This window comes from Vanessa tameamea, chromosome 13 (genome assembly GCF_037043105.1).
Source record: "Vanessa tameamea isolate UH-Manoa-2023 chromosome 13, ilVanTame1 primary haplotype, whole genome shotgun sequence".
Lineage (NCBI taxonomy): Eukaryota > Metazoa > Arthropoda > Insecta > Lepidoptera > Nymphalidae > Vanessa > Vanessa tameamea.
The window spans coordinates 4,918,371-4,943,636 of NC_087321.1; the positions used below are offsets into that span (position 1 = coordinate 4,918,371).

A 25,266-nucleotide genomic window follows, 5' to 3' on the forward strand; every position below is an offset into this window, starting at 1 on the left:
TTGGGGAGCTTACGGTTGTTCATAGCAGTGAGTTATTGTCCCATCGAACGCGCCCTCTATAATTTAGAACGTTTCGGAATTTGCCAATGTACAGCCGTAGTAAATGATGCGGAGTCGGTATAACGAATTCCCCTATGATTTTAATGAAACGAAAGGTATACATCAAAGGTTCTAACATTTTTATAATTATTGGTATGGTATAAAAAAAATCTTACCTTAACCTTCTACAGAGTTCCAAGTACTATTGAATTTTTATAAATATATTATAATAATTTGACATATTTATAATAGGCTATGTTCTAGCTGACTTGCGGTTGATGTGTTAAATTATACATATAGGCTTTAAATTTAGAGGAGGTCTATGTTACTAATTAAGAGGATATACGTCATTGACCTTGCTCGATTGGGCGTTACCGAGTGGCGCGCGGTAATCTCACACCCCCTGTGCCCTGTATTTGCGGAGAAAAGTTGCACAGTTATGTTCAGCACAACGTCTCGTCCAGCACTGATTTATGAGATGACAAAGGGATTACACCGCGAGTTGCGCTTAACGGTTACGTAAAAAAAAAACGGTTTTTTTTTTATTATGCAATTATAAGCTGAATTCTAGAAAGAATTACCGAAGAAAGGGAATCAACGTAATTAAATTTAATTTATTTCACGTATATCCACGTGTAGAAAGAGAAATCATAATTTTACTATTTATTTCCAATATAATATAATATACTATTTCGATATATTATTCTTTGAGCAAGTTGAATTTGTCGAACAACTCAAATATTGTCATATATATTTTAGCACTAAATAAACATACCTATACAGCAACGGGTAGTAAATGCTAGTAATTCATAGTTATTCCTATAAAATATGAAGTCTTATACAATAACCAATAACATGAAGGATGGCTGTAAAAGAGGTTGCATATCATAATCCTCAACACATCGAGCGAGCTTACTGCTAACACAAAAGGCTAAATATTTCGTCATTTAATTGACATATCGAACGTGATTAATTTAATGTAATACGACTCGACCAATAAACATTTGAATACAAGCAATACTTATATAATAATTTCGTTAACATTTAGACTAAATAATTTTCCGTATGAATGGATGCATCAAATCAAAATATTTATCAATTTAATGTAGTCATCGATGCGATAAATAAATACATGTGAATTCGAGCTTCTAATTTGAATTCGCGCTAACCACAAACTGAATTAGTTACATTTGCTTGTTTAATTGAACGTTTTATTCATTATTTAGCGACCATCACGCATTTTACTATCGGACAGAACGCAGTTTTATCTTTATAGATATGAAAAGACGTAAAACTTTGTAATTATGGTTAATATTCCGGTTTTCTCAGACAGTACGTAAATAAAGTTTATGACTTTTTAATCTTATTGTTACTTAAATATTAATGGAGCATTAATACATAGAAGTTGACGCGGTTTTGTACAAATGGGATTTTAATTATATGCAATCTATGTGTATATATAATTAGTATCATAGGTACGTGTGTTAATTTTTATTTTTCTTTTACAATTTATAAACGTTTGATAAAATATTAATTATTAGTAGAAATAAATTCAAATGTTCGATTTTTTTTATTATAATTATTATCGAGTCCTGATATATATATTTTTTAATTTGTTAAACCCAAAACATCCTATAAAAAGATATAGATTCAATTTTCCATTTATGAAGAAGTAAAGTGAAGTTACTCCTGTAAATATACCACTGTTGGACAAATGCTGCTTGAGGAGAAGTTTTCTGGTCTATACCATAACACGGTTCCTACATGCACAAAATGTAACATCTGCTAGATACACATATGGTAGAATTTAATCTATTGTTGTCAAATAAAACCTCTTTGCAGCTAAATGCATCTATCTCAAACGCAAACTCAAACTAAAACTCCTTTTTTCAATATAGAAGCATTACACTTACTTATTGATTGTCAAATTAAGTTATCAAAGAGGTTACATAATTCTGACTACTATATCTACACTATATAATGCTATATAGTATCCATATTGTTATACTATTTCCATAATTACCGATTAAAATAAAATACTCACACAAAATGTACTCGAATGTTGCCAGAGGCGGGTCAGACTAGTGTAATAATTGCGGTATTAATTACCCGTTATTATAAAATTTAATTGCAATACCTGATCCTTGATAAAATTGATTATTTTAAATTTGAACACAGAACGAAGCAAATAAATGTCATTACATTGAATATGATTACGTTCAGCTATTTAATTTTGAAACTATAACAATAATATAGATACGAAATATCTGAATGTTTGTTACATCTCTGAAACTAATGATATTTTATGAAGATGTAGGTTCATATACATATTAGTTCATATACATACTTGTGTATGCGAAAAAAATGACGCAAGTGATTACACAAAAGATCACAATGTATGTATTTCATTTAACTTAAGTGTTAATTCAACAGCATTATTTTGTGAATCAAGTAGTGATTATCCTATTTATTATATATAATAATTTATAAATTCCCTATAATTTTATATGAATCTATCGTTAATATAATCCATTGAAATCGAATAAAGCTTGTATGATTGACCATTCACCGCCGGATATTAAATGTAAATCGCTAACTTTCGTATAATTTATTATTACTCAAAATAACTTTTACATCAATGGAAACAAATTTAATAAAACTTTTAACAATTTTCACATACAATGTCGGAATTAAGATTCTAAGGTGAGCCGTAAAGTCATTATTGTCAATGAATATCATGAGTCTGTCAGCGTAATCATACGTAATAACAGCTATGTATGTATATAACAGTAATTTCGTTTAATAGGATAATTTCAAACAATTTTAATGTTCATTTCAAAATTATTTTACATCTTCAAAGTCGTACAAAGTTTTTTATTTTATTACAAAAGATACTTAAAAAAAGTGTCTTTAAAATAAAATATGGTTTATTTTTGTCTTAATTCTATATATTTTTATTAACACATAACACTATGTGCTACAGATAAAATATTTAAAAAAATAGCGATGAATAAGATAACTTCACTGTAATAGCTCTCGCACAGATTATAAATAATGCAAGACATTAAATACATAAGTCAAAAGGCGTTCCTCAAAGATTTCGAACAATTAATTGAACGTCGTTTGCAAAATCGTCTTTATTATAAAAAAGTTAATTTACTTAATTCGAGCGCTCTACATTTCGACAGTCAGATTCTTTTGCCAGCCCACTGATTACAAAAAGTTCCGCTTGTTCACATTCCAACAATTTATTTGTAATTTATTTGCATGAAATCTTCAAATACGAAATGAATAAAAATAGAATATATTTTTTTAATTAGTTTCGTTAAACATTCTGTTACTAAAAATGTATATATATTTAAGACTAATTGTTAAATATTGTTAACGGTCGAAAATAGTAGTACGTACATATATACTTGATTGTTGTTTGTTTTAATAATAATAGATATTTAATTAAATTTGTTGAAAAAAAAAATACTAACCTCACAATGTTATCGAACCTTTAAATACTGACACTTCGATTTGATGATTAAGAAAATAATGTTTGAATTTCACTTCAAAATATTAATTAAATAAAAATCTGGAAATTGCTTTGTCATACATTTAACAATTACTTGTTTTATAGCAAAAGTTTAGAGTATATTCCAATACACTGCTTCAATGAAAGCACATACTAAATAATGTGACAGCATGTCATCAAAAACACACAACCCTCCTTAGAAATAAAACTACTACATTAAGGGCCTAACCAATCTAACACGGCGGTGCTTAACCGAAACAAAACCCACGACCTTCGGTTTAGGTTGATATGTTGTCCATTGACGCATCCCGGTCATGTTCTAGTTTTAATCATACATAAATAAAACTCATTTCATTATTTATTCTACACAAATGTGGTATTGTACGTCGTGGTTTATTTTTATAAATACTACGTTTTAGGAAAACATATTATATAAAGTGGTATACAAGTATTAATCAGACTAATCTGTTTATATTAGAGTAATATATATTACGTGGATTGCAGACATTACGAGGCAGTATTTTTTTCAGTCCCAGCAAAGTTTATTACAATATATAACAACATTCGCGAAGTAAATTACATTAGCTTCTAGCCTCGTGTTATTTTTGTAACGATGTTTCTTAGAATGGAAAAACGTATGAACTTTACCACGCTAATGATTATATGAGCATTAAGGCTTTTTTACGAAAAATGATGGTATTATTAGTTCACTCTCAAATTGCGATTTAATACAAATTTAATGATACCATAATGTATAACTAGGTATAAGTGACATTCTTTTTCATTTCAAATCTGGTTTAAGCCTGTCTGAGTAATTATCAGTTTATCTAGCTTTTTAGAAACTTGGTTTCCATTGTTTACTATCTACATGCAAATCAGAAGCAAATAACGATTTAATTTGTCATACTAAAGTTTAAATTAAAATATATTCGTAACGCTCAGCAATAAATATGAATTTACATATATTGATCTTAAAACGGGATAGATACGGCAAACTACAGAGAGCAATTTAGATAATATCGAGTCCATGCATAGGGGCCAATGAAATTGGTCTTCCAAATAACCAAATAGGACGGACTATAAGGCTAGTCTGGTGCAAGACAAAGCCCGTCCATCCCACGGGATTGCATCGTCCCGTAAAACAATTGGTGTCCGTGTCCCATTTAAGCATCCTTACATTGATTCAGGGTTCATAATTCACCCTCTTGTCAGACTGGGAATTGAATCTCTTAATAGTATCTACAGACATGCGAGACTTATGATGAGGACGTCCAGAGCTATTCTGCAAGAAACAAATTTGACGCTCGTTGCTCGAACGCTTTGTGAAATGTTTAAAACTAACTAACATTGATACGCAATTTCGGTGCGTGTAACCTTTAAATATAATAGGTATTGTAGTCAAGATCGCATAACTCGAATGAAACTTTAATGTAATATATCGAATTTATATATTTGCGATATTTAACCAGTTACCGCCTCTAAAGTTTGAAAAAGATTCAAAGGTGGAAGAGACTATATTGTTTATTGCATTCTTTAACGTTGGCGTAGTTTTTTAATCTGTTCCGATTGAGAATGTATGTGTATGTATGTTGGACGCAACAGAGCGGTTATTGTAAAAAGTCGAATGGTGCTTGGATTGCAAGGTATTCGGAACATTGCAATATGAATTTCAAAACGAAAATGCTACATTAAAAGCGTAAAAACAACTTTATTTAACACTTTCACAGTTACCATACTCCCGCTTAAATATGAATAATCTTTAATTTATAATGTTAGTGCGGTGACAAATACGGTTTAAATATCAATAAGATCTTCATATACTTTAAATTATTTCGATGTCACTTAAAAGGTAGTAAGCAAAAAGCAAAAACATTTAATGATTGATATCACTCAGATTGAATGGAATATTGTCAAAACCGTCGCAATCCACTTTAACGAATAATATTCTCCTTTAGAATCCTTTACAAAAACCGCCAACGCTTAGGCAGCGTTATAAAATTCCCAACTATTTCCCTTATACGTTCCATTTGTAATGCTGCAAGACGACTTTTTATAATAGCAACGGGCACGCACTAACGTTTTGTAGGAACCGATAAAGGACAGAAAGGATTCTACTTATAGCATTCCGCTTCGAATGAATGTTCCCGACAAACGCTTTCACGAGGACGACTTTAGAAGAACAATACTTTGCCGAAAATATTTTATTCTGACCTCTCTGAAATTATTCGTACTTACATTACGTTTAATATGAAAAAAAATGATAGATAAATTGTATGATTGCTGATTTGTTATAAATTTATTATAGTTTTTAAAATTATTTAATTATAATAAAATATAGGTATACAGTTACGAGTATATAAAATTTGTTGAAATACCCTTACTAAGTTATTCCACTTTGTCTCAAATTGTTAAACAATAAGGCATATTGTCTACACGAAATTGAGGAAAAACAAGATTACATTACGGCATAAAATTTCATAGAAAGCTTCGCAAACAGACCGATCGAGCGCCATTAGGCCCATGCATAAATTGTTGGTTTAGTGACGACAGCTGAGCGCTCTGCCAACGCCGAATTGATTGCGTTTCAGACTTTTTTAGCATCTTACCGAAACATGTGACAGACTTAGTAGTTATGTTATAACCGCGATTAAAAAGGAGGTTCTGATTTTGGTAGAATCCTTTCCACCGGATCGTTAAAGTGTCTGCAATTTTTTTTCCTCTGTAATACAATTACTATATAACCATATCGTGTTTAATATTAGTTTTTGCCTACAGCTTCGCCCACGTTAGGGGGGTATTAGTTCATGCTATGTCCTTTTAGCGATGTCAATGTGTATACAAAATTTCATGATAATCGGTTGAGTAGTTGAAACGTAAAATCATGACAAACAAATATACAAGCTCGCATTTATAATATCCGTTAAACTTAACGTACAAGGCTGAACCAATAAAAGTAGCAGCGAACGATGTTGGTCACTCTTCTACCTCGGCAAGCACATAAAATCTTTCGTCCTGTACTGAATCTATCTTCATATCAGATTACCGCCACATTCCCTACTAATATTATAAATGCGAAAGTAACTCTGTCACACTGAAACCGCTGAACTGATTCAGATGAAATTTGGTTTGGGAATAATTTGAGTACCGTGAAAGGAAGAAAAAAAAGGCTAGTTTTATTAATTCACACGTCGAGAGGAGAAGGTTTGTGTGCTATAGTGTTATAATTCTTTTTTGTTTTTTCAGACAGGAATAGTAGTAATAACATTAATTGAGGAATCAGTAATACTCCTATTCACCCCTACTTTTTATCTTATCTTAGCTTATCACTTGTTTTAGGAACGGGGAATACAATAGCCCAAGGGGTTAGGATCGATCCTGCGACTTTTTACATCGCTGGGCGGCCCGTAAACCATTGCGCTATTGACGCTTGATTTTTCGCGCGGGTAAAGCCACAGGTTCAGCTAGTTAATCAGAGTAATACCTATATTTGCGTGCACGTATGCGTGCGTGCATATATCCTGCGCAGTTGGCTCATCCTATAAATAAGAGCATTATTATTATACAACGAGACATGATATTATACATTTACTATAAGATTTTCTCAATATCATAACTGTCAACGAAATAATTTTAGTGAAACATATATAAAAAATCAACGTTTTCTACGTAAATTTAAACTTAAGTAAGTTATAAGAGAGACAATAATATACATGTACATTTAACACACACATCTAGATATTAACATCCATTTGAAATGTAATTAAAAATTAAATCACCCATTTTACCCCAACGAACGCCATTTTCGCTATCATTATCGAATCGTTTATTTTTTATTTATGTTCTACTGTAAAATAAAACCCAAGCAAATAAAAGCGCAACAATATAAAATGTTTAAAAGTAATAAATTCAATTTGTCCGTTAAAATAAGTATAGGAGTCCTTAATTTACATAAACTAAAATACGATACAACTTCCATATTTACATTCAAAGACTTGTGAACATACTATTAATCGTGTTTACTTTATAGCTGTAAGCCGTGACAAGTTTGGAAGTCCAGACTCAAATAAATTACGTGTATAGAAATATGACCTTTATGCTTTAGAAAATAAAAACTGAATACACGAATACAGGTGTTTTCGTATTGTCATATGTACATGCGTGTGACAAATTGCTTGGTGAGCACATTGTTTGGTCTCACGGAATAGGCAAGTGGGTCCTATCTCTCACTTTGTGCTCGCTTGTACCTTGTTATGTTGAAGGAATGACTATGATTAAAGATCGTTACAGTACAGAATTGTAGGAGGTCCAATAGCAAGTAAATATAGATTATAAATAGATGCATGTTTACGACAGGTCGTTCTGAATTTGTTTCTTAGTTTTTTTACGGCCAGTTGTAAAATGTCTTTTTAATTTAACTGAAGGTTGAAATTAGTGGTAAAACCTTAAAAGAAAATTTGTTTTAATAAAAGTTTTATGGTTGCTATAAATTAATCTGTTTTACATCGTTCGAGCTAGAACAACTCAATTTCGTGGCCATTTTAAGTAAATGCTTATAAATGTAAGTAGTAGTTGATTTACATGTTTATATTAAGTTTGGTATTTTTCTTATCTATACTAATTCGCCAGACTGTATCTATATTCTTGTTACACGATCTCGCCAAGTGATGAGCAGGTAATCAAGCTGTTTACATAGATAGATAAAGTTCTAGTCCATACATAGGACAATTTTTAATTTATTTTCAATTCATGAAAACGTACGATTAACAACCAGCTTATAATATAGGTATATGTTAAATTGTGAATATAACAAACTGATACACCCCCCCCCCCTTAATATGGTAATTCGCTCATAATGACATACCCGTAAGTTTAATTTCCATTTAAATTAATGCAAATAACTTATTTTACAACAAAGCTCTCTGATAAGTAACACACATTAACAGGGATTAAGCTAGTATGAATGTTGCATTTGAAATATGTATGTATTTCATTTATTAAAAATGGGGAACTTTCATCCTCTTTGTAAAAAAACAGACAACGTATAAGTTTATTGAATGTTGAAGAGTTTTTTTGTAAATAATCTTCTTACCTTCAACGTGCTGTTCGGGTTTATCTTTTCTATTGTTTTGATTTACGTAATTTATGATGTTCCCGCAGGTTTTTGTTTCCAGACAGTATTAGAAACTAAATTTTAGGACTACTGATATGTTTAACAATTTTAATTAGACTCCATGCTTGTAACATTCTGTTGGCTGTAGGCCATGAATGTTTTCTAGTGTTTTTTTTAAATTATTATTTTAAATTTTTCGCCAGTTGTATTTCGAAATACAAATCTCTGATTGCAACAAGAGTACACTTTTAAAATCAAGACAAATGCAATATAATTATAGGTAACATTTCAATATATAAAAATGACATAAGGAAGTTATTCTACTGTCATTTTATTTACGCAAGCATTATTATTTATAAGTAAATTTAATAGTGTATTTAACCAACCCAACCTTTTTATAACCCAACCTTTTTTTTGTTTCTCAGTTTAATCTCGAAATTAATAATAATATATGCTAATGGTTACAATCTCCTATCTTCACATAAAGATATCAACGTACCGTATTTTATCTTTGACACGAAACATTAGCATATATATTTTATATCTGACTTTTAATAAGCATTATCAATTATGGAAAAATAATCAGTGACTACAAAATGTAACAAAATGTCATTTGCATTAAACGATATGTGATATATAAGAATGGTTATTATTACAAGAGCTTTAAGGGATAGTTTCCAATGGATTGTTAGATAAAAGATCGTTAAGACATAGTTCTATCCGCCCACGTATTGTTCGGAGTTCGGACCCACAAGAACTTAATTAGTGGCGTCTCAACACGCCGTCTTGTAATATTTATTATCAGACAGACAATTCAACTGATTGTAACTTATTTCATAATAAGATGAATGTTACTTACGAATGTAAGAGAAATAACTGTTGTGTATATATGAATAATTTAATATTAACTGATTTATTATCATTAATTTATTAGTAGTTAATATATTTTATAATATTCTATTTTAATGGGTCGAATGACATATATAGGCAATCGAGATGAAAACAATAATTGTAGGGCCAGGGGAGATAAAAAATTATTGTAAGTAGAATGTCAGTGTAAATATCAGCGATTAATACATTGATAATTTGATACACATTTGACACAATTGAATCCAATACGTGTAAGTTTCTTCAGGATGTTGATGTTTAATATGATAGTGAGAGAAAGAAAGAGTGAGAGAGGGAGAGAAAGAGATACAGAGAGATTAATTTATTAAACAAATTAATCAAATTAAAATAGTTTTCCTTGCCCGCGTTCAAGCACAATACCTACAATATTCAGCTAATATTCTAGCCACTCGGTCAATACGATGTATCAAAATTGAGTGAGCCGGTGTTCTGGTATTTATGAGGTGAATAGTAAAACTCGCATGGCCCTCCCTCAACTTGGCCCCTTGGGCTATTAGCGTACAGTAAATTGTACAGGCGTATAACTTAACTTACGATTCAATTAAGGTAAATTAATTATTGTAATCCAATAGCTAATTTAAAGTATCCATCACCCAGATTAAAATACTACAATGTTTATTTCAAACTAATAGTTTATTTTGAATTATTGGACATTATTGAAAATAATTCTCTTTTTTTCATTTTTTATCAATTTGAAATAGACGATATATATTTTTTAAAACGATTAACAGATTCTCGAAACCTTTTGAATAAAACATTTTTAACGCATTCAGTATAAAAAAAAAACACAATCAATTTAATAATAAAACTATAAAAAATATGGACATGTTATATGATTACATAATTGCAACAATTGATTGGTATTAAAATACAATTTTAATTATTACAATATACTTGCAAAACTGTGTGTGTATGTACCTGTATATACCTATATATGTATATATACCAACTATTATGCCGTTCGGTTGAATGTTATAGATATTGATACGCTTCAGCGTCATCTAGCGGTAAGTTAAAACAAATAGGATAAAAATGATCTCGTTTAAAAAATGTATATGTGTTTAAACTTTTATGACAACCAAACAATCCGTATTTAAGTTTAATAATAGTATAAGATACAAACGTCATTTTTTATATAGATACAGATAAAAAAACAATACACTTTTTAATTCATAGGAAAAACGAAACGTCATTCATATAAAATAAATGCCATTCAAAGTTAAAGACATTTGATCGTGTGGCGACTGGCAAAGAATTAATTATAAATCAACATTTTATACGTATGAAGGATTACAATGCTCTTTTTCTAGAGAAATACCCGAGTATTGGTAATATATTATATTCATACATATGTATAAAATATTTGAATAGCTGTTGACTATACGCGTTTACAATGTCGGTAGGTTTTGTCTTCTATATTAATAATTTCGTGCAATCCACAATTATAGATCGTTAAAACGTTTACGGGTGCATTCAGAAAGTGTGTTCTAAATAATATTTTCGTACAGGGATACGGTAGTTAGTATACTTAATTATTTTACAGTACAGATTTTACTCGAGCGAAGCCGGGTTTTCATCTAGTACTTGAATAATATATTTACTTGAATTATAATTATTATACATGACGATGTAAGTTTTATGAACGTGTTTGCGAATCTTCTCGTTCTGTAATATATTAATGATTAAACGTGCATATGTTTGTACAAGTGAGACCGAGTGAAACGATCGCTACAAAGTAATATTTCTAATATCCAGCCGCAGCAACACCTGTACGACTAAAGGAGATAAAAGAAAAAAATATATCCACTATTGTATCATCATTCGTCCGTTTATTTATTTGCCACACGTAACATAAAGTGTGTACATATCATAAGCGTGTACATATACCAAACGTGTATAGTATTAAGCTTAATTAAATATAACGAATACTATTAAAAAAAATTGATATTTTATTTAAGCCTCAATAAAACATTAATTTTAAAGATAATCATAAAATTCGATAACAAGAACGAAACGGTTTCGGACAAATTGCCAAAGTTTGTAATTTGATTGTAATAAAAATATAACATTGATTTTTCTATAGCAACAATTTTCGTTATATTGCTAACAATTGATTACGTTTTTACTTACGTATTTAAAGTCCTTGTTGCACATTTGCAATAAGAGCTGTTCAAAAGAAGAACTTAAGACTATAAAATATTGTTTCCCATCAAGAATAAAATAATAATAATAATAATCAGTAATTGATAAATAAAAATATTATAACATTTTTTGTTATTAATAAGAAAATAAAATATTTTATATTTCTTAAAAAACAAACTTTAAAATAAATGTAATCAAATGTAGTTTAATGTTATAATGTCAAAATTTATAAAAAAAAAAGGTTTAAATAAAAACGAATTATCAAAGAAAAGTTCCAATAAAGATAATTAACGAAATTTATTAATAACGTTAAGTAGCAAGTTTATACATTATAAGGTTTCGGTTAAAGTTAATGGTAATATTCTGGAGAACTTTGTTTCTTTATTTATATGTGGATGTACCTTCGACCGTATAGAAAAAAAATAAAGTTTTTAGAGATTCCGTAATTATATCTAGAGCATCTCTATCTGCATACGTGTGTGTCAGTGTTTAAGTTTGTATATTGTATCATACGTATATTGAATCCCAGCATACCTTGCTATACTGTGTGTGTGTACTTTCATTTCAATTAACTATTATTGAATACTAGCGGGCCATCTATTGTCCGTTAATAGCAATATGTGAAAAACCACTACACTAGTGCCAACCGCAATAGCTAGCAAATGCAGGAACGCAGACTGGCAATTTTTTTTATATATTTTATAATTAATAGAAAGCCTATAAAAAATTATCTTTCTTAATAATATTGCAAGTACACTCACGGCTTTAGTTTTACACGTTTTATATTTCATATGGCTTCAATTACTTATAAATACTCTGTAGTTAAACAAACTTATTTAGTAAATTAGTTTTAATTATAGTCTATTCGCTCCATTATCAGATCGTTAAAGCGGTATCGATTATAGAATTATCAAATTTTAAAATCGACAGGTTTAATTAGGAGAACGTCTAAATAAAACGAGTTCTACGTTTGTTAACATACGCTTATATACTTTGTTAGTTATTTACAAGTAAATCTAATATAGAACGTGTAATAAAAATAAGATAGCCACTAAAACAATGTTTAAATAAGGCTTAAGATAGTCTATCGGGTTTAACTCCAGTTTTATCTATTTTTATCTTTTTACACCGCAATACTTGTTGCAATCTATCTACAGCCTCCCTAGGGATCGTTCTGATGGCTATCTTTATTACTAATGAAGGTTATTTACAGAGCCAACATTAACATGTTACGAACACCACAGATAACAAATATTAAACGCTTATTAGAAGCGGCACGCATGTCTAGAGACAAGTTTTATAATTATTTATAATGACAAGATAAATTGAAAATAAATACATATAGGAACTATACTATCTACGGATGAGTTAAATAAATATATTTTTTACAATCAAAATATTATTTTGTTATTATTTATAACATTGGATGATAACAAACAAAAAATAATCTTAATGTCCACTTGTAAATCCACTTGGTGGGCTTTGTGCAAGCCCGTCTCGGTACCAAGCACTTATCAAATACTCTACAGCTAAAAAGCAACACTTAGTATTGTTGTGTTCCGGTTTTTAGGGCAAGTGAGCCAGTGTAACTACAGGCACAAGGGACATAACAAGATCAAAATATACTTTATTCAAGTAGGCTCTTACAAGCACTTTATTTTTATTTATTTATTTAAACAAAATTAAATTGATGATAGCTAACAATAAAATATATTTAAAAAAATGTTTTCCTTTAAATATAATAACTGAATGATAAGAAATCATGGAAACAATATGTTTAATTAGCACACAGAGGCGTTGTAATATTATGATCAAGCACATAAATCGCTAAATGATTCTCCACTTCATTGAAAGCTTATATTAATGCGCCTTTATTATATTTATCTATTGAACCGCAATTCGGTTGATAGTTTTTAATATACAGAATACAATTTATTAATTCAACAAAATTAAACGTAATATGGTATCCTCTTATTTTGTCCACATTTAGTTCGAAATCATATTTTATTACGAGCACAGTCTCACATTACTTACCATAAATGTTTTGTAACAATACAATAAAAGCGCTATGAGTACAACAGGAGTAATAATCATAATTCCTTCCCGGTTTCTAAACTACGTTTATTATGTAAAAGTTAGTAGGTAGAATTCAGAAACACAAAGAGCCGTCCATTAAATATGCCTTTGACTTTTATCGAAAATATTTATTTAATACTTTTTAATTTTACTGAAGTAAAAAAATATTACTTAAAATTTAAAATTAAATATGCTATTAATATCCTAAAGTATTATTCGATAAATTCAGAAACTCATTATTAAAATGAAAATGGCAACACAGATCTGGGACAGATAAGTAATTTAAAAGTATTTCGAGATTATTATCTACGTGACTCGAAGCTTAATCTGTGATCGAAGATACAAGGAATAACCGTTATCATACATCACATATTTTTTACTTATTATCGGTTTAGTGAGAAACGATTTTAAACACAGATTCTTTATCTTAGGTGTTGTAAACTGTTAATTTACTCTGCACGCATATATGTATGTAATACATTGCTCACAATGAGTTACATTTAAATATAATAAAAGCGTAATACACAACGACTCAATAACACTAACATTTTATTTCAACCAAACTCCATTACATAATTTAAGTACATTGGAAAAGAAAATAGTAATAATAAAAAAGTTTAAATATAAGGAAATTTGTGTTCGATTATTTTTTCATGGTGTTGCGTCACGCAAAAATATAATAAGTTTCTTATGTTGGAAGTACAAGTAATTTAGTCGTTGATAAAAGATAAATATACGGAGAGCCCTTCTAGTGATAGTAACCCAAAATTTTTGTCAATTACAATTATCACTTAACTTTTTTTTATATTAGGTAAATAATTTGACGGCAGTTTAACTATTGATTTCTTGTGGTATATTTTTTTGGCTAATGTACATTAATACAATGTAAATTTAAAGGCAACTTATTCCTATGGACGACTATATCCTTCAGGTCATCGCTTGCTTAATGGTGATAGATCATTTACTGAAATAGTGAAATAACCGATGTTGATTTAATTAATAATTATTAAATTCAGACTTCGCGTGTACAGCGGTCGTGACCGGCTAATCCATTTAAATAATTATTATTATTTCTTTATTTTATTTTGTACTTATTTGTTAAATATGTGAAAAGTTTGGGCATTCTTGAATATGTTAAAAACAAACATTTTTAACAATAGTAGTACCTTGTACAGGTCTGCCTGGGCTGATTACATCCGATCGTCAGATATTACCAATCATTGACAATTTTTTTTTTTGTTTTATCTGTCTTGATGTGGTTCAAAGGAGTGAGGGAGCCAGTGTAATTTCAGGCACAAAAAGTTTTCGATTCCTTGGGTACATTATACCACTGCCAACATAAATAACAAAAAAAATATTATGATATAGTCAAACAAACACAATTATTGGTAAAAAAGTTTATTCCAGAAACACGGCTTCATTCTTTATTCAATTAATTACATAAAAACTTTTGATTGAAATTATTATGTACTGTCAACCGCGCCTTCGCGCTCGTTTTAGTGGTTGGACGTCAAGGTATAATGAAAAAGTAGCCTACCGCCATATCAAATTGCAAATTCGGTTTAATAGTTTGGGCGTGAGAGCGTAAAGCGACGCTTTCGCTTTTATAATATATTAGGATATTACTTTCAAGTTAGATCCATTTCGATATAACATATTGTTTTCTGGGATTAATTACCTTTATAACAAGAAACGTTCATTTTAATACCAAAGTTTAATTACATTTTACCCACCTTTAATATAGATCGTGTTTATTTTGTGTGTATAATTAAGAATAATTTAATTAACGTTTGTCATTAAAGAGCTTTTATCGTTGAAAACTTCGGTAGAAAAGCAATAACATGTAGAACAAAGCAATGTTTTATTAAACCTTATTAATTCAGTACATCATTCATTATCAAGAAAATAAAATCTAATTACCTGACTTTAAATTAAGAACGTAATTTGAGTAAAATTTTATCTGCCTCTAGGGATGCTTAAAATCATACAAAGAACACGTGGTTAGAGTAAGTAATTTAAAAAAAAAAACAATTCATGCTGACATGAGCAAGTCAAATAAATTGGAAGCGAAATATTGCTCGCTATACTCCTCACCGTAGAGATTCTTCTCCTTAATTATATACATACATATTTAAAATATTTTCAGTAAAAACCTATATGATGTGTGTTGCAGTTACACTAGCTTTTATAAAACCATTTCACTGTCTTAATTTAATATAAATTAATGATTACTTTTTGTAAATTAATTAAAGCGAATCCTATGCCCTGAGAATAAGTAACAAACACAGCAAACTTTTAAGTCATAACATAAGTGAATTATATACTAAAAAAATATATATATTAACAAAACACATGTACATACGTCTTATAAAAATAATTTCTTCACTATTTGTATTTCGATATTTGAAAAGAAATCGTGTTTCCTAAGCGACTTAAAAATCCATTTCGCAAACTGAAAGAATATTCCAGCGAGCGCTAACTTTTGAAAGCAGTTCTATTGTAGCAGTTTACAGGCTTACGGCGCTTGAATATTCATAATACCTCGAACAGGAACAGAAATGGAGTTATGTTTGAACTTAACCTACTGCTATAATAAAATTACCTTTTTATTAAAAACAAAACTATACTCTCATGGTTCAGTCAATTAAAAATCTAGTAATATAATAGTATAGAATTAAGATAAGCTTACTATTAAATCGGGTTTCCGATTCCTTGAAGTCAAAGGATCCCTCCTGAAGCATTATTAAATTATTTTATACAATCGCGAAGATATTTTTACATTCATTAATTGAAAACCTATTGAGATAGGCAAGAAACGTACAGAGTTATAATTCGTATATATTAATTATAAATAGATTTAGATTAATGCTGTAGTAGTGTATTAGGCAAAGTATTTATCTAATTTCCCTTTATCATGTTTATGTTTCAATTGTCATATAAATAGGCGTTTGAATGTCAACATGTTTATAGTAATAAATATATGTAAGTTCCTTCTACTTAAATAATAAACGTTTTTACAAAATCACTAAATTAGGTAACAAATGTATAGGTAATAATTATGACAAAGATGATACTTTTATACACGGACAACGTTCCGTTTCAGAATTATTCTAATGTGTAGTACAAAATATTCTGATAAATACGCAGATACCCTCCAACGTTGAACCGAATTTAAATTTTACATAACTGAAACAGCATACGATAATATCCGACTAGTGAGTTGTCGCAAGTCGCACATTAGTGACTGGACGTAACATGTGAGCAAGTCAATCAGACTCTATTAGTGCTTCGTAGCGCGTGCCGTGCGGACATCGTAGTGAGGAAATTATTGATTTGTGCCTAATTTCCGGCCGATCGGAGTCCACCGGCCCTGCGGGTGGCGGGCGTGGACGCGGTCAGGGCTGCTGCCAACCAGTTATTACACCAGACATCTCGATACATATTCGATAACGCCGATTGCCAATCGAAATCCCAATCATATAACCGTGCCCACTGACTCGAAGACTTTTTGCTTTTGTCTTCCATTCTTTGAACTTCGAATTCATTCAAACAACGCCGAGCGGCAATTCAAACCAAAACACAATATATGTTTTCTTTCACTAATATAATTATAGCCATTAAAATCACAGCGATTATATTCATATTTTAAAATGTTTATAACGGACGGGATTTTTAGGATCAAGTTCTTTACGTCACTTTCGTATGTTAATGGACGTCCGCTCCTTCAAGTTTCTTGATACCCTTTGAATGCCAAGGGCAAATCGTCCGAGCGACGATCATATTAATTTATTATCAGTTTTAATATTCAATGTGATGACTTTTACCTTTCTCAGTCAGTATTTTTAGAAAGGATCGCTTTTTGTCGAACTCTGTAAATTTAAATAAGCCATCTTCTCCACTTCACTTTGAGCGGATAAGACCAAAATATACCTGCAAATACAAATTCAAATTTTCAAAAATATATTATGAAAATATGAATTGTTTTTATATAAATGTGTCTTGGCTTTATAAATTTACACGATTATAATTTCATCAAATATTAGTACATCATATTTCATATACTTAAAATATTAACTGCCTGGTCAAAGCTATTCTAAAATCCACAATATAATGTATCTTACTAGCAATAAAACATTAAAATAATTCAACCACATCCATTAACAGAGGACGAAAAACGAGATGACAACACAGTTATAATAATAACGACGCTAAAGTTAATAAAAATAATAAAGTTCATTATTTATTCGAGAGGCGTAACCCTTGCTACAATTGGATTAACAATTTGTGTAAAGGTCGAATGTCAAAAATTGCAGAGGGTCCACAACACGTCCGGAAAAAACATGGAGCTGGCAACACTGAATAAATAATATAACCAACCAAGTGTGAACTGTTTAAGGCAGTTCCAGGGATTAAATTAAAAACATATACATATATAATACCTTAACAATTAGACTCAAAAGCTCAACGGTATACCGTTATGAAAAACGCAGGTTCTATTCTGACCCTTTGCACGAATGTCGTAAATGTTTTCATACCCAAACTTAACACAAAGTCTAATTTAACAGAAATTTTTTTTTCTTAATACAAGAATATATGTATCAAGCTATAAAAATATCAAGCTAATTCGATTATAGACTATAGAATATAACATCAAAAATTTTGCTCCTAAAAAGGAAAAAGGTTATTTTATTCTGTACGGAACTCCAAAACGATGAGTATCGTAATTACATTATTGTTGAATTTTAAATGTACGCTCGCCGATTGCTGTTTCATATATTTTTTTAAAAAATTATAATATTGTATTTTTCCAGAAACCATTTGGGAATTGTCTTTATTGATGAGGTGCCACTTTCTTCAAAGTGATGTCTATCTCAAAAGAGATATCACAAATATTGTAAGTTTGATAAATCCTAAACATCGAGACTAACTCTTCGTAAAATGCGTTAGGTATTTTCTGTGTAGTCATTTAAAACAGCTAAGCCGCTTTGCGTTTAAGCGTAGCGTAATGTAGCAATAATACATAAGCCGGAAGGTAAATCTTGCTTTTGATACCGGTTTGTTAAAAATATTTTTGCATTCTTTTGATTAACTTGATAAGATACTAAAGTTAGTATTGTCTAGAGTATAAATATTGTTTTATCTGTACATTGGATGAAATAAGTATATAGCGTAGGCATGCTTTCAATTTGTAAATACTGCAATGTCACTCGGTCCATCTTATTTTGGCTTCAGAACACGAATCTTCGGTTGATATACATACACATACATACATAGAACATAGTGTAACGACTTAAGTTTTGTTTTTATATATCATAATAATCATTATGTTACTAAACAATATTTATAGTATTATTGTAAACTACAATATATTTCCCGAAGTGATCCCATCTCGTTTATAAAGGTCAAAACATCCTTATCAATTATTATACTACGTAGTACATTCTGTTCTCATTAAATATATGAACATGCTGCAGAAGTTACTTTTTAGCATGAATGTTAACGTTCGCTAACGGCAACAATGTTGCAGAATTGCAGCTCGTTCAGATGTTTCTCATCTCTCTCGACGTTGGGATGACTGGCAAGAGCGACACGACCGGTGCCGTGTTAGCTTAGTTTTGAAACATCTTAAGTCTGAATTAAATTTTGTTTCATAAATGAATAACTATTTTAACTTAAAATTTATCTGACAAATTCGTTTTACATTTTAACAATATTTTTATTCTATTTTGTCTATAAATGTTAACACGTCAGTTTATTCTTTTGCTGCTCTGTAAGAAATGACTTCTTATGTCAACCGAGAAAGCTGAATACGTGTTCTTTAAATGTTGTTGTTATTATTATATACTTTCTGACATGTCATGATCGTGTTCTGCTATGAGTTTCGAATTTATTCTTAGTAGAACTATTCTGTATAGTTCTACTGTCCTGCAACCGATCGACTTTCGAACTTACTGGACGATTTTTTTTACCGAAAGACACTTGTAGACTTAATAATTTGTAAATATCGACAATTATACATATTCGTGTTAATTACAAATTCATTGTCTACATATTTACTTACCATTATTAGTTAATTTAAAATTCAGTTATAAGTTAGAAAAACCGCATTCTAAATAATGTATCATTTCAATACAATTATCTTAATTATCACTGTTTAAAAATTCTTACTGAAGAGAAACCTGTTTGGTCTATCAATGGCTTATTAAAACGTTTTTTTCTTTTTTTAATCAGAATTATAATCTATCTTTATTGGAAATAAGAATTAAAATACTTCAGCCACAGCGGCGAATATCAAAGACTGCAGGATAAATTGTAGTGCGTTTAGTTCAAACAAAGGTGCACTTTCTATTACCTTATTTTCATTCTCCGATTGAACAGCAATCCGACACGATCGGAGAGATCAGGCACAGGACAAACGCTTTTACGTGCTTTCCATGAAATTGTTATAATATCGCAGGCTCTTGATACAAATCGAAAATTTCAAACTTCGTAAATTCGGAGTAAATAACCATTCAGTTGCAAGATTGCATTACATTTATATAAAGTTCAGTGACATTACAAGTCAAGTTAATATAACGCACGCAAATGCTTTTTTTTTTTAAATAAATCCACGATTTTTTATGTAGCTCGTCAAAGAAAACCGAGTTAATCCAAATTCGGATTTACTAGCTATTGAAAAGTTCCACAATGCAAACTAACTCCACCGTCAAATCAGGTCGATGTTACCAATTTATTGTACGAGTATAGTATCCCTATTACATATACTTGCAAAGTTTCAAATAAACATTTATTCAAAATACGCTAAAAGTAAAATCGACTTCCTAGATTTGTTTACACGCTGAATATTACTCACAAGTAAGTAATAATATGCGTGTAAAAACAGTGTATACGATTGCGTACTAATAATTAAAACACGATGGAAATAGTTCAGTGTTTGCAGAAGAGTCGTGTTATATTGTTTGTAGGGAGAATGTACACTGATAAAATAAAACCCTTGTTTTCATTCTGAAACAGTTCTTGAGGAAACGATTGATAATTACATTAACAATAGTTATTCCGTGCAGTTACACCCACGGTAAACGTAACTATTCTGAGATTATCGTTCAAACAAATTAACTCTAAAAAATATTTGTTTCATATGTTCTAATATTTAAATTACATATTATTTCTTAAAATTCTTACAAATTTTGTTTCAAATGAGCTATCAAATAAGGAATTAACTTAAATCGCTATTTAGTAACAATTTTTGTTATCTCTATTAAATTATCAATATCTTGATATGGCTAATAAAATTGCATAATGATATGTTATTAATAAAAACTCATTATCTTTCTTCAATCATATCATAAATGATTTTCAAGATCCACAAACACGGGCCATAAAACACAGAATAAAACTCAGGGGACTAAAATCCTTTAAGATTATAAAATATATTAGATAAAAAACTTTCTGAATAATGACGTCTCATGGCGGAACCGTACAAGAAATTAAAACGAAAACAAACAGTAAAATTGAAAATTAAATAGCACTTGTTCGAATGGACAAATTAGTTACTTGTATTTAAAAGTAATGACGACGATTAATCGATTCCACAATTATAATTTTAAAAACAATAAAGGAACTCTATTGGATTTTTATTTTTTTTGTAATGAAAAGTATAATAAAGTAATAAATCGTTTACATGGTGTTATTAATTATAACTGATAATAAATATTAGCAATTATAAGTCACATTAGTCGCTTTCTTACATGGAAACTAGTCCACTGGGAATACACTTTTCAACAATTACTAACAAAATTTATTTTGTATGTAATTGTTGAAACAAAATTTTAAGTATAATGAAATAATACTGCACACGTTGACTCCATAGAGATAAGTTAATCAAAAACGTATCTAAAGATAACAGTCAAGTGAATTCCCCTCGAAAATATTTTACTCCATTTCGACGCCGGCCGCGATACCATCTACATTCAGCGAGAAAAGACATATTTTAAAAACAATGAAGCGTGTACACTTTTATCAACGCATCGCCCCTCAAGGATTCAAACTGAAAGGCGAGGTATAAATAAAAGAGCTCGCGGTGTCAGTCAAGCTGACTTCTTAGCTATTCACTATTAACCACCTCGAGGCGACGATAAGGATGGAAAGTGTGACTTCATTCTATGTTAAGATTAACCTCAAGCATTACCTCCTCGTCTTGGCGCAACGTCATCGGCGGTGACACATCCCTCTCCACATTCACTGGGGCACTCGAATCACTCACAGCACTTGCAATCACGCTTCCAGAATATTTATCCTCTATCACGTCCCAGGGCACATCATAATTAAACACCTCCACGTTCGTCAGTCCAGAGCCCGAGTGGAACCTCCATGGCAGATCGGTCCCGCTTTGCCGGGGTCTCCGTCTCTTATGTCTCACTTTGTGCCTCGCAAACCTTTCAGTGCCGTGATACTCGTCTCCCATCATCGCGTCGTACAAAGTGTCCAAGTTAACTTTTAATTTTTGACGTTTAACGGTCGTAGGATTTTCCACAGTAACCGATTCCCGGCTGAGCCCTTCAGCGTCCCATAGCTGTATCCGTAATATGTTGTCATGGGAAGGAGGCGTCATGTGGGCGCGCGCGACCACGAGCGCGAATGCCGCGAGTGCGAAAACGAACGCGCGCGCGGACCCGTCCATCTCTAGCGGCGGTCGCGAGCCTACTGAGGCAAGAGCCGAGCGAACTGAATGGCTGATAGTCGCTTTTCCCGCGCTTTCCCGATAACACCGCTACGAGCTACGCGCTCGCATTCGACATCAACGCCGCAGCCCGCCTCGCTCGGACGAGATAAACATCGCCCGTAATACTGCGCTTATCGCAACATGATTTGTTTGATAAGAACAAACATCACACCTATACGAGTATCGGCGGCGCACACGTGGTACGTTTTTAATTTACGATCATGTATATAGGAAAATAATAATACAACAAAAACTTCACTATATAAATTAATTTATTGCAGCTAATGATGCCTCTTGACTAACATATTTGTACTAAATATTACCAAACAAAACGCAAACCGTCAAACGTGATAATTAAAGTGTTTTAATAGAATTTATCCCATAACCATTACGCTTATTTTGTATTTAACAATAGTTTCCTCTATAAATTACTATACACACCCCGCTAATGACATTTACTTACTACACTTTTAAAATTAGTCATTATTCTAATACATCGATGGCAAGCATATTTAGAGGTAACATTAAAAACATAACAATGAATAAAGAGCCAATTAAACTAACAATTTATATCTCACGCTATAAAATTCACTGATCGTGATAATAAAATAACATTCTTATTTTCTATTTAACTATAATTATTATGCCAATATAAACGATACAAAGCGCTCTGCTCATTTATATTTCGGTGGTAATTTACACTGCTGATGATAATAGATAAAAATGTACCTTTTCTTGCATGTCAATCGTCTCTTATAACAATCGCTATATTAATTATACCGTATGAACGATCAAATTACGCTTATGGTATCAACTTACTTATTAAAAAAGTGTACACAAACTGTAGAGGAACCCATATAAACGACTGCCAGTAAATTGTAGAAAAATAAAAGAACTAACTTTTTAAATAAAAATAAATAATGATAAAAAAATATATTATGAAGTTCAACATGAACTAGAATTAATGATTTATACACAATTTAAAAAAAATGTTCTAAATATTTTGCAGTCAAACCCAAAATAAAAATGTGCTAAATACAATTATAATTAATATAAAAGACACGACTATAATCGTTTCAATTTAGTACAATGATTCAACATTACATTTATCTGAAATGTATTTTAAACCTTCAGTACAATTTCACGCGGTTGATAATTTAATCATACAATAAGATTGAAGTAGGTAATTAATGTATTCATTCCTAATCTCTCAGATGAATATTAAATTAATTATTGTAAATATTAAATATTTGCTATGCTATTTCAGTTTAATATTATTATAATTGGTTCAAACCGTGATAATCTCGTTACATACCTATAGTTTAAATACCGATATTCGCAATCTGTTCTGAATGAATTAAAAACATTGTGTTAAAAATTCAAAGTATATGGTTTTTTGTTAACTTTATAAAATTCACAAAACATAATTAATTCATAATAATAAGATTGAAACAAAATTTAAAACGTTTAAATATGTGCTTCGTATTATATTTTTAACATTATGGAAACAAGATCATTCATTATGAAGTCCGGTTTGTTTGTTTGTCCGGAATGAAGTTTTTACCAAATGTGCCGTATTCGCTCTCGACAATCATTAAAAAGGAATTAGACTCTAGTTGGGGCGAAATTCACTTTCAAAGTCACAAGGCCTCAATGGAAAATACGTCTAACCATTACATCTACACAAAGCAAATAGTTTTCAAGACTCGACGTTGTTTACATTGTATCAGATACCTGCTCAAATTAAAGACGTGATAGGCTAAGCTTGATAGCACTTACAAAATAAGTTTGACCATTTAAAAAAGACTAATGTATTGTTTTTAATATACAAAAAAAACTGGTAATACATACATATATGTATGGTTAGATTTTGACATACTTACATACAAACACACTTACATAAAAAAGCCGAGGATATTAAAACGTTACTTAAATAAATTTGGTTTTCATAAAATTCCGTATTTATTTCAATCTAAGCACACAAAAGTCGAATCCAATTAAATATACATCCAACAAATCAACAAACGTCGAAGTGCATTTTAAAAATAGACTTAATGATGATTGATTAAATATAAAATTATTGTCACAAATGAGCTATACATACATATATTTGAGCCCAAAACGCTTTAAGTATTTTTTGTTATATAAAAAAGATAACACGAACAATTTCTGAGGGCCCGAGATACAAATCGTAGCCATTCACTATTGTCCTGTTTGAAGACAAGAAATTTTCGTAATCCTGATCTTAAATACTCGTGTGTTCTCTTCTCTTACAAACGTATCTAGATTTTAGCTTTACTCGTAAAACTCTCATTATATTCGCTGTAACCAGCTTCGTTATTTATAAAAACAAAGAATAACAATACTAGAATCTCTGATTATAATACTGTGAAAAACGTGCGCAGATCAAAGTCCTAAATAATTTCGCTGAGGTTTAACGCATCTATGTTAAGTAAAAGGATTTGGATCTAATTACATTGATCTGCTCAGGCGGTTGTTCGAAATACGTGTCAGAATTCCAACATATGCAAGTTCCCTTACAAAATCTTCTTCATCACGTAGCATTAGAGTAATTATTAACACCAATTCAGTATATTGTGTATAAAATACTAGCGTCGTAATGAACAACTACACATATATCAACTGAACCAACTAGGCCACTAGAAAGATAGTATATTTGAAACTTTTGAAATGCGATTCGCTTATTAGTTGTACCAAAATTATATGAAATTTATGTAGTCATAACAT

At 30.4% G+C, this 25,266-nt stretch overlaps 1 protein-coding gene across 1 annotated transcript in view; it reads right to left on the reverse strand.

The window, feature by feature from the left end:
* Nucleotides 1-22,556, reverse strand: part of LOC113398001 (G-protein coupled receptor Mth2-like) — a 74,315-nt gene extending 51,759 nt beyond the window's left edge. Inside the window, exon 1 of the mRNA XM_026636557.2 lies at nucleotides 21,985-22,556. Within this exon, the coding sequence (XP_026492342.2) occupies nucleotides 21,985-22,476 (492 nt within the window). The 5' untranslated portion in view covers nucleotides 22,477-22,556. The remainder of the gene's footprint in view (nucleotides 1-21,984) is intronic.
* Between the last annotated feature and the right edge of the window lie 2,710 nt (nucleotides 22,557-25,266).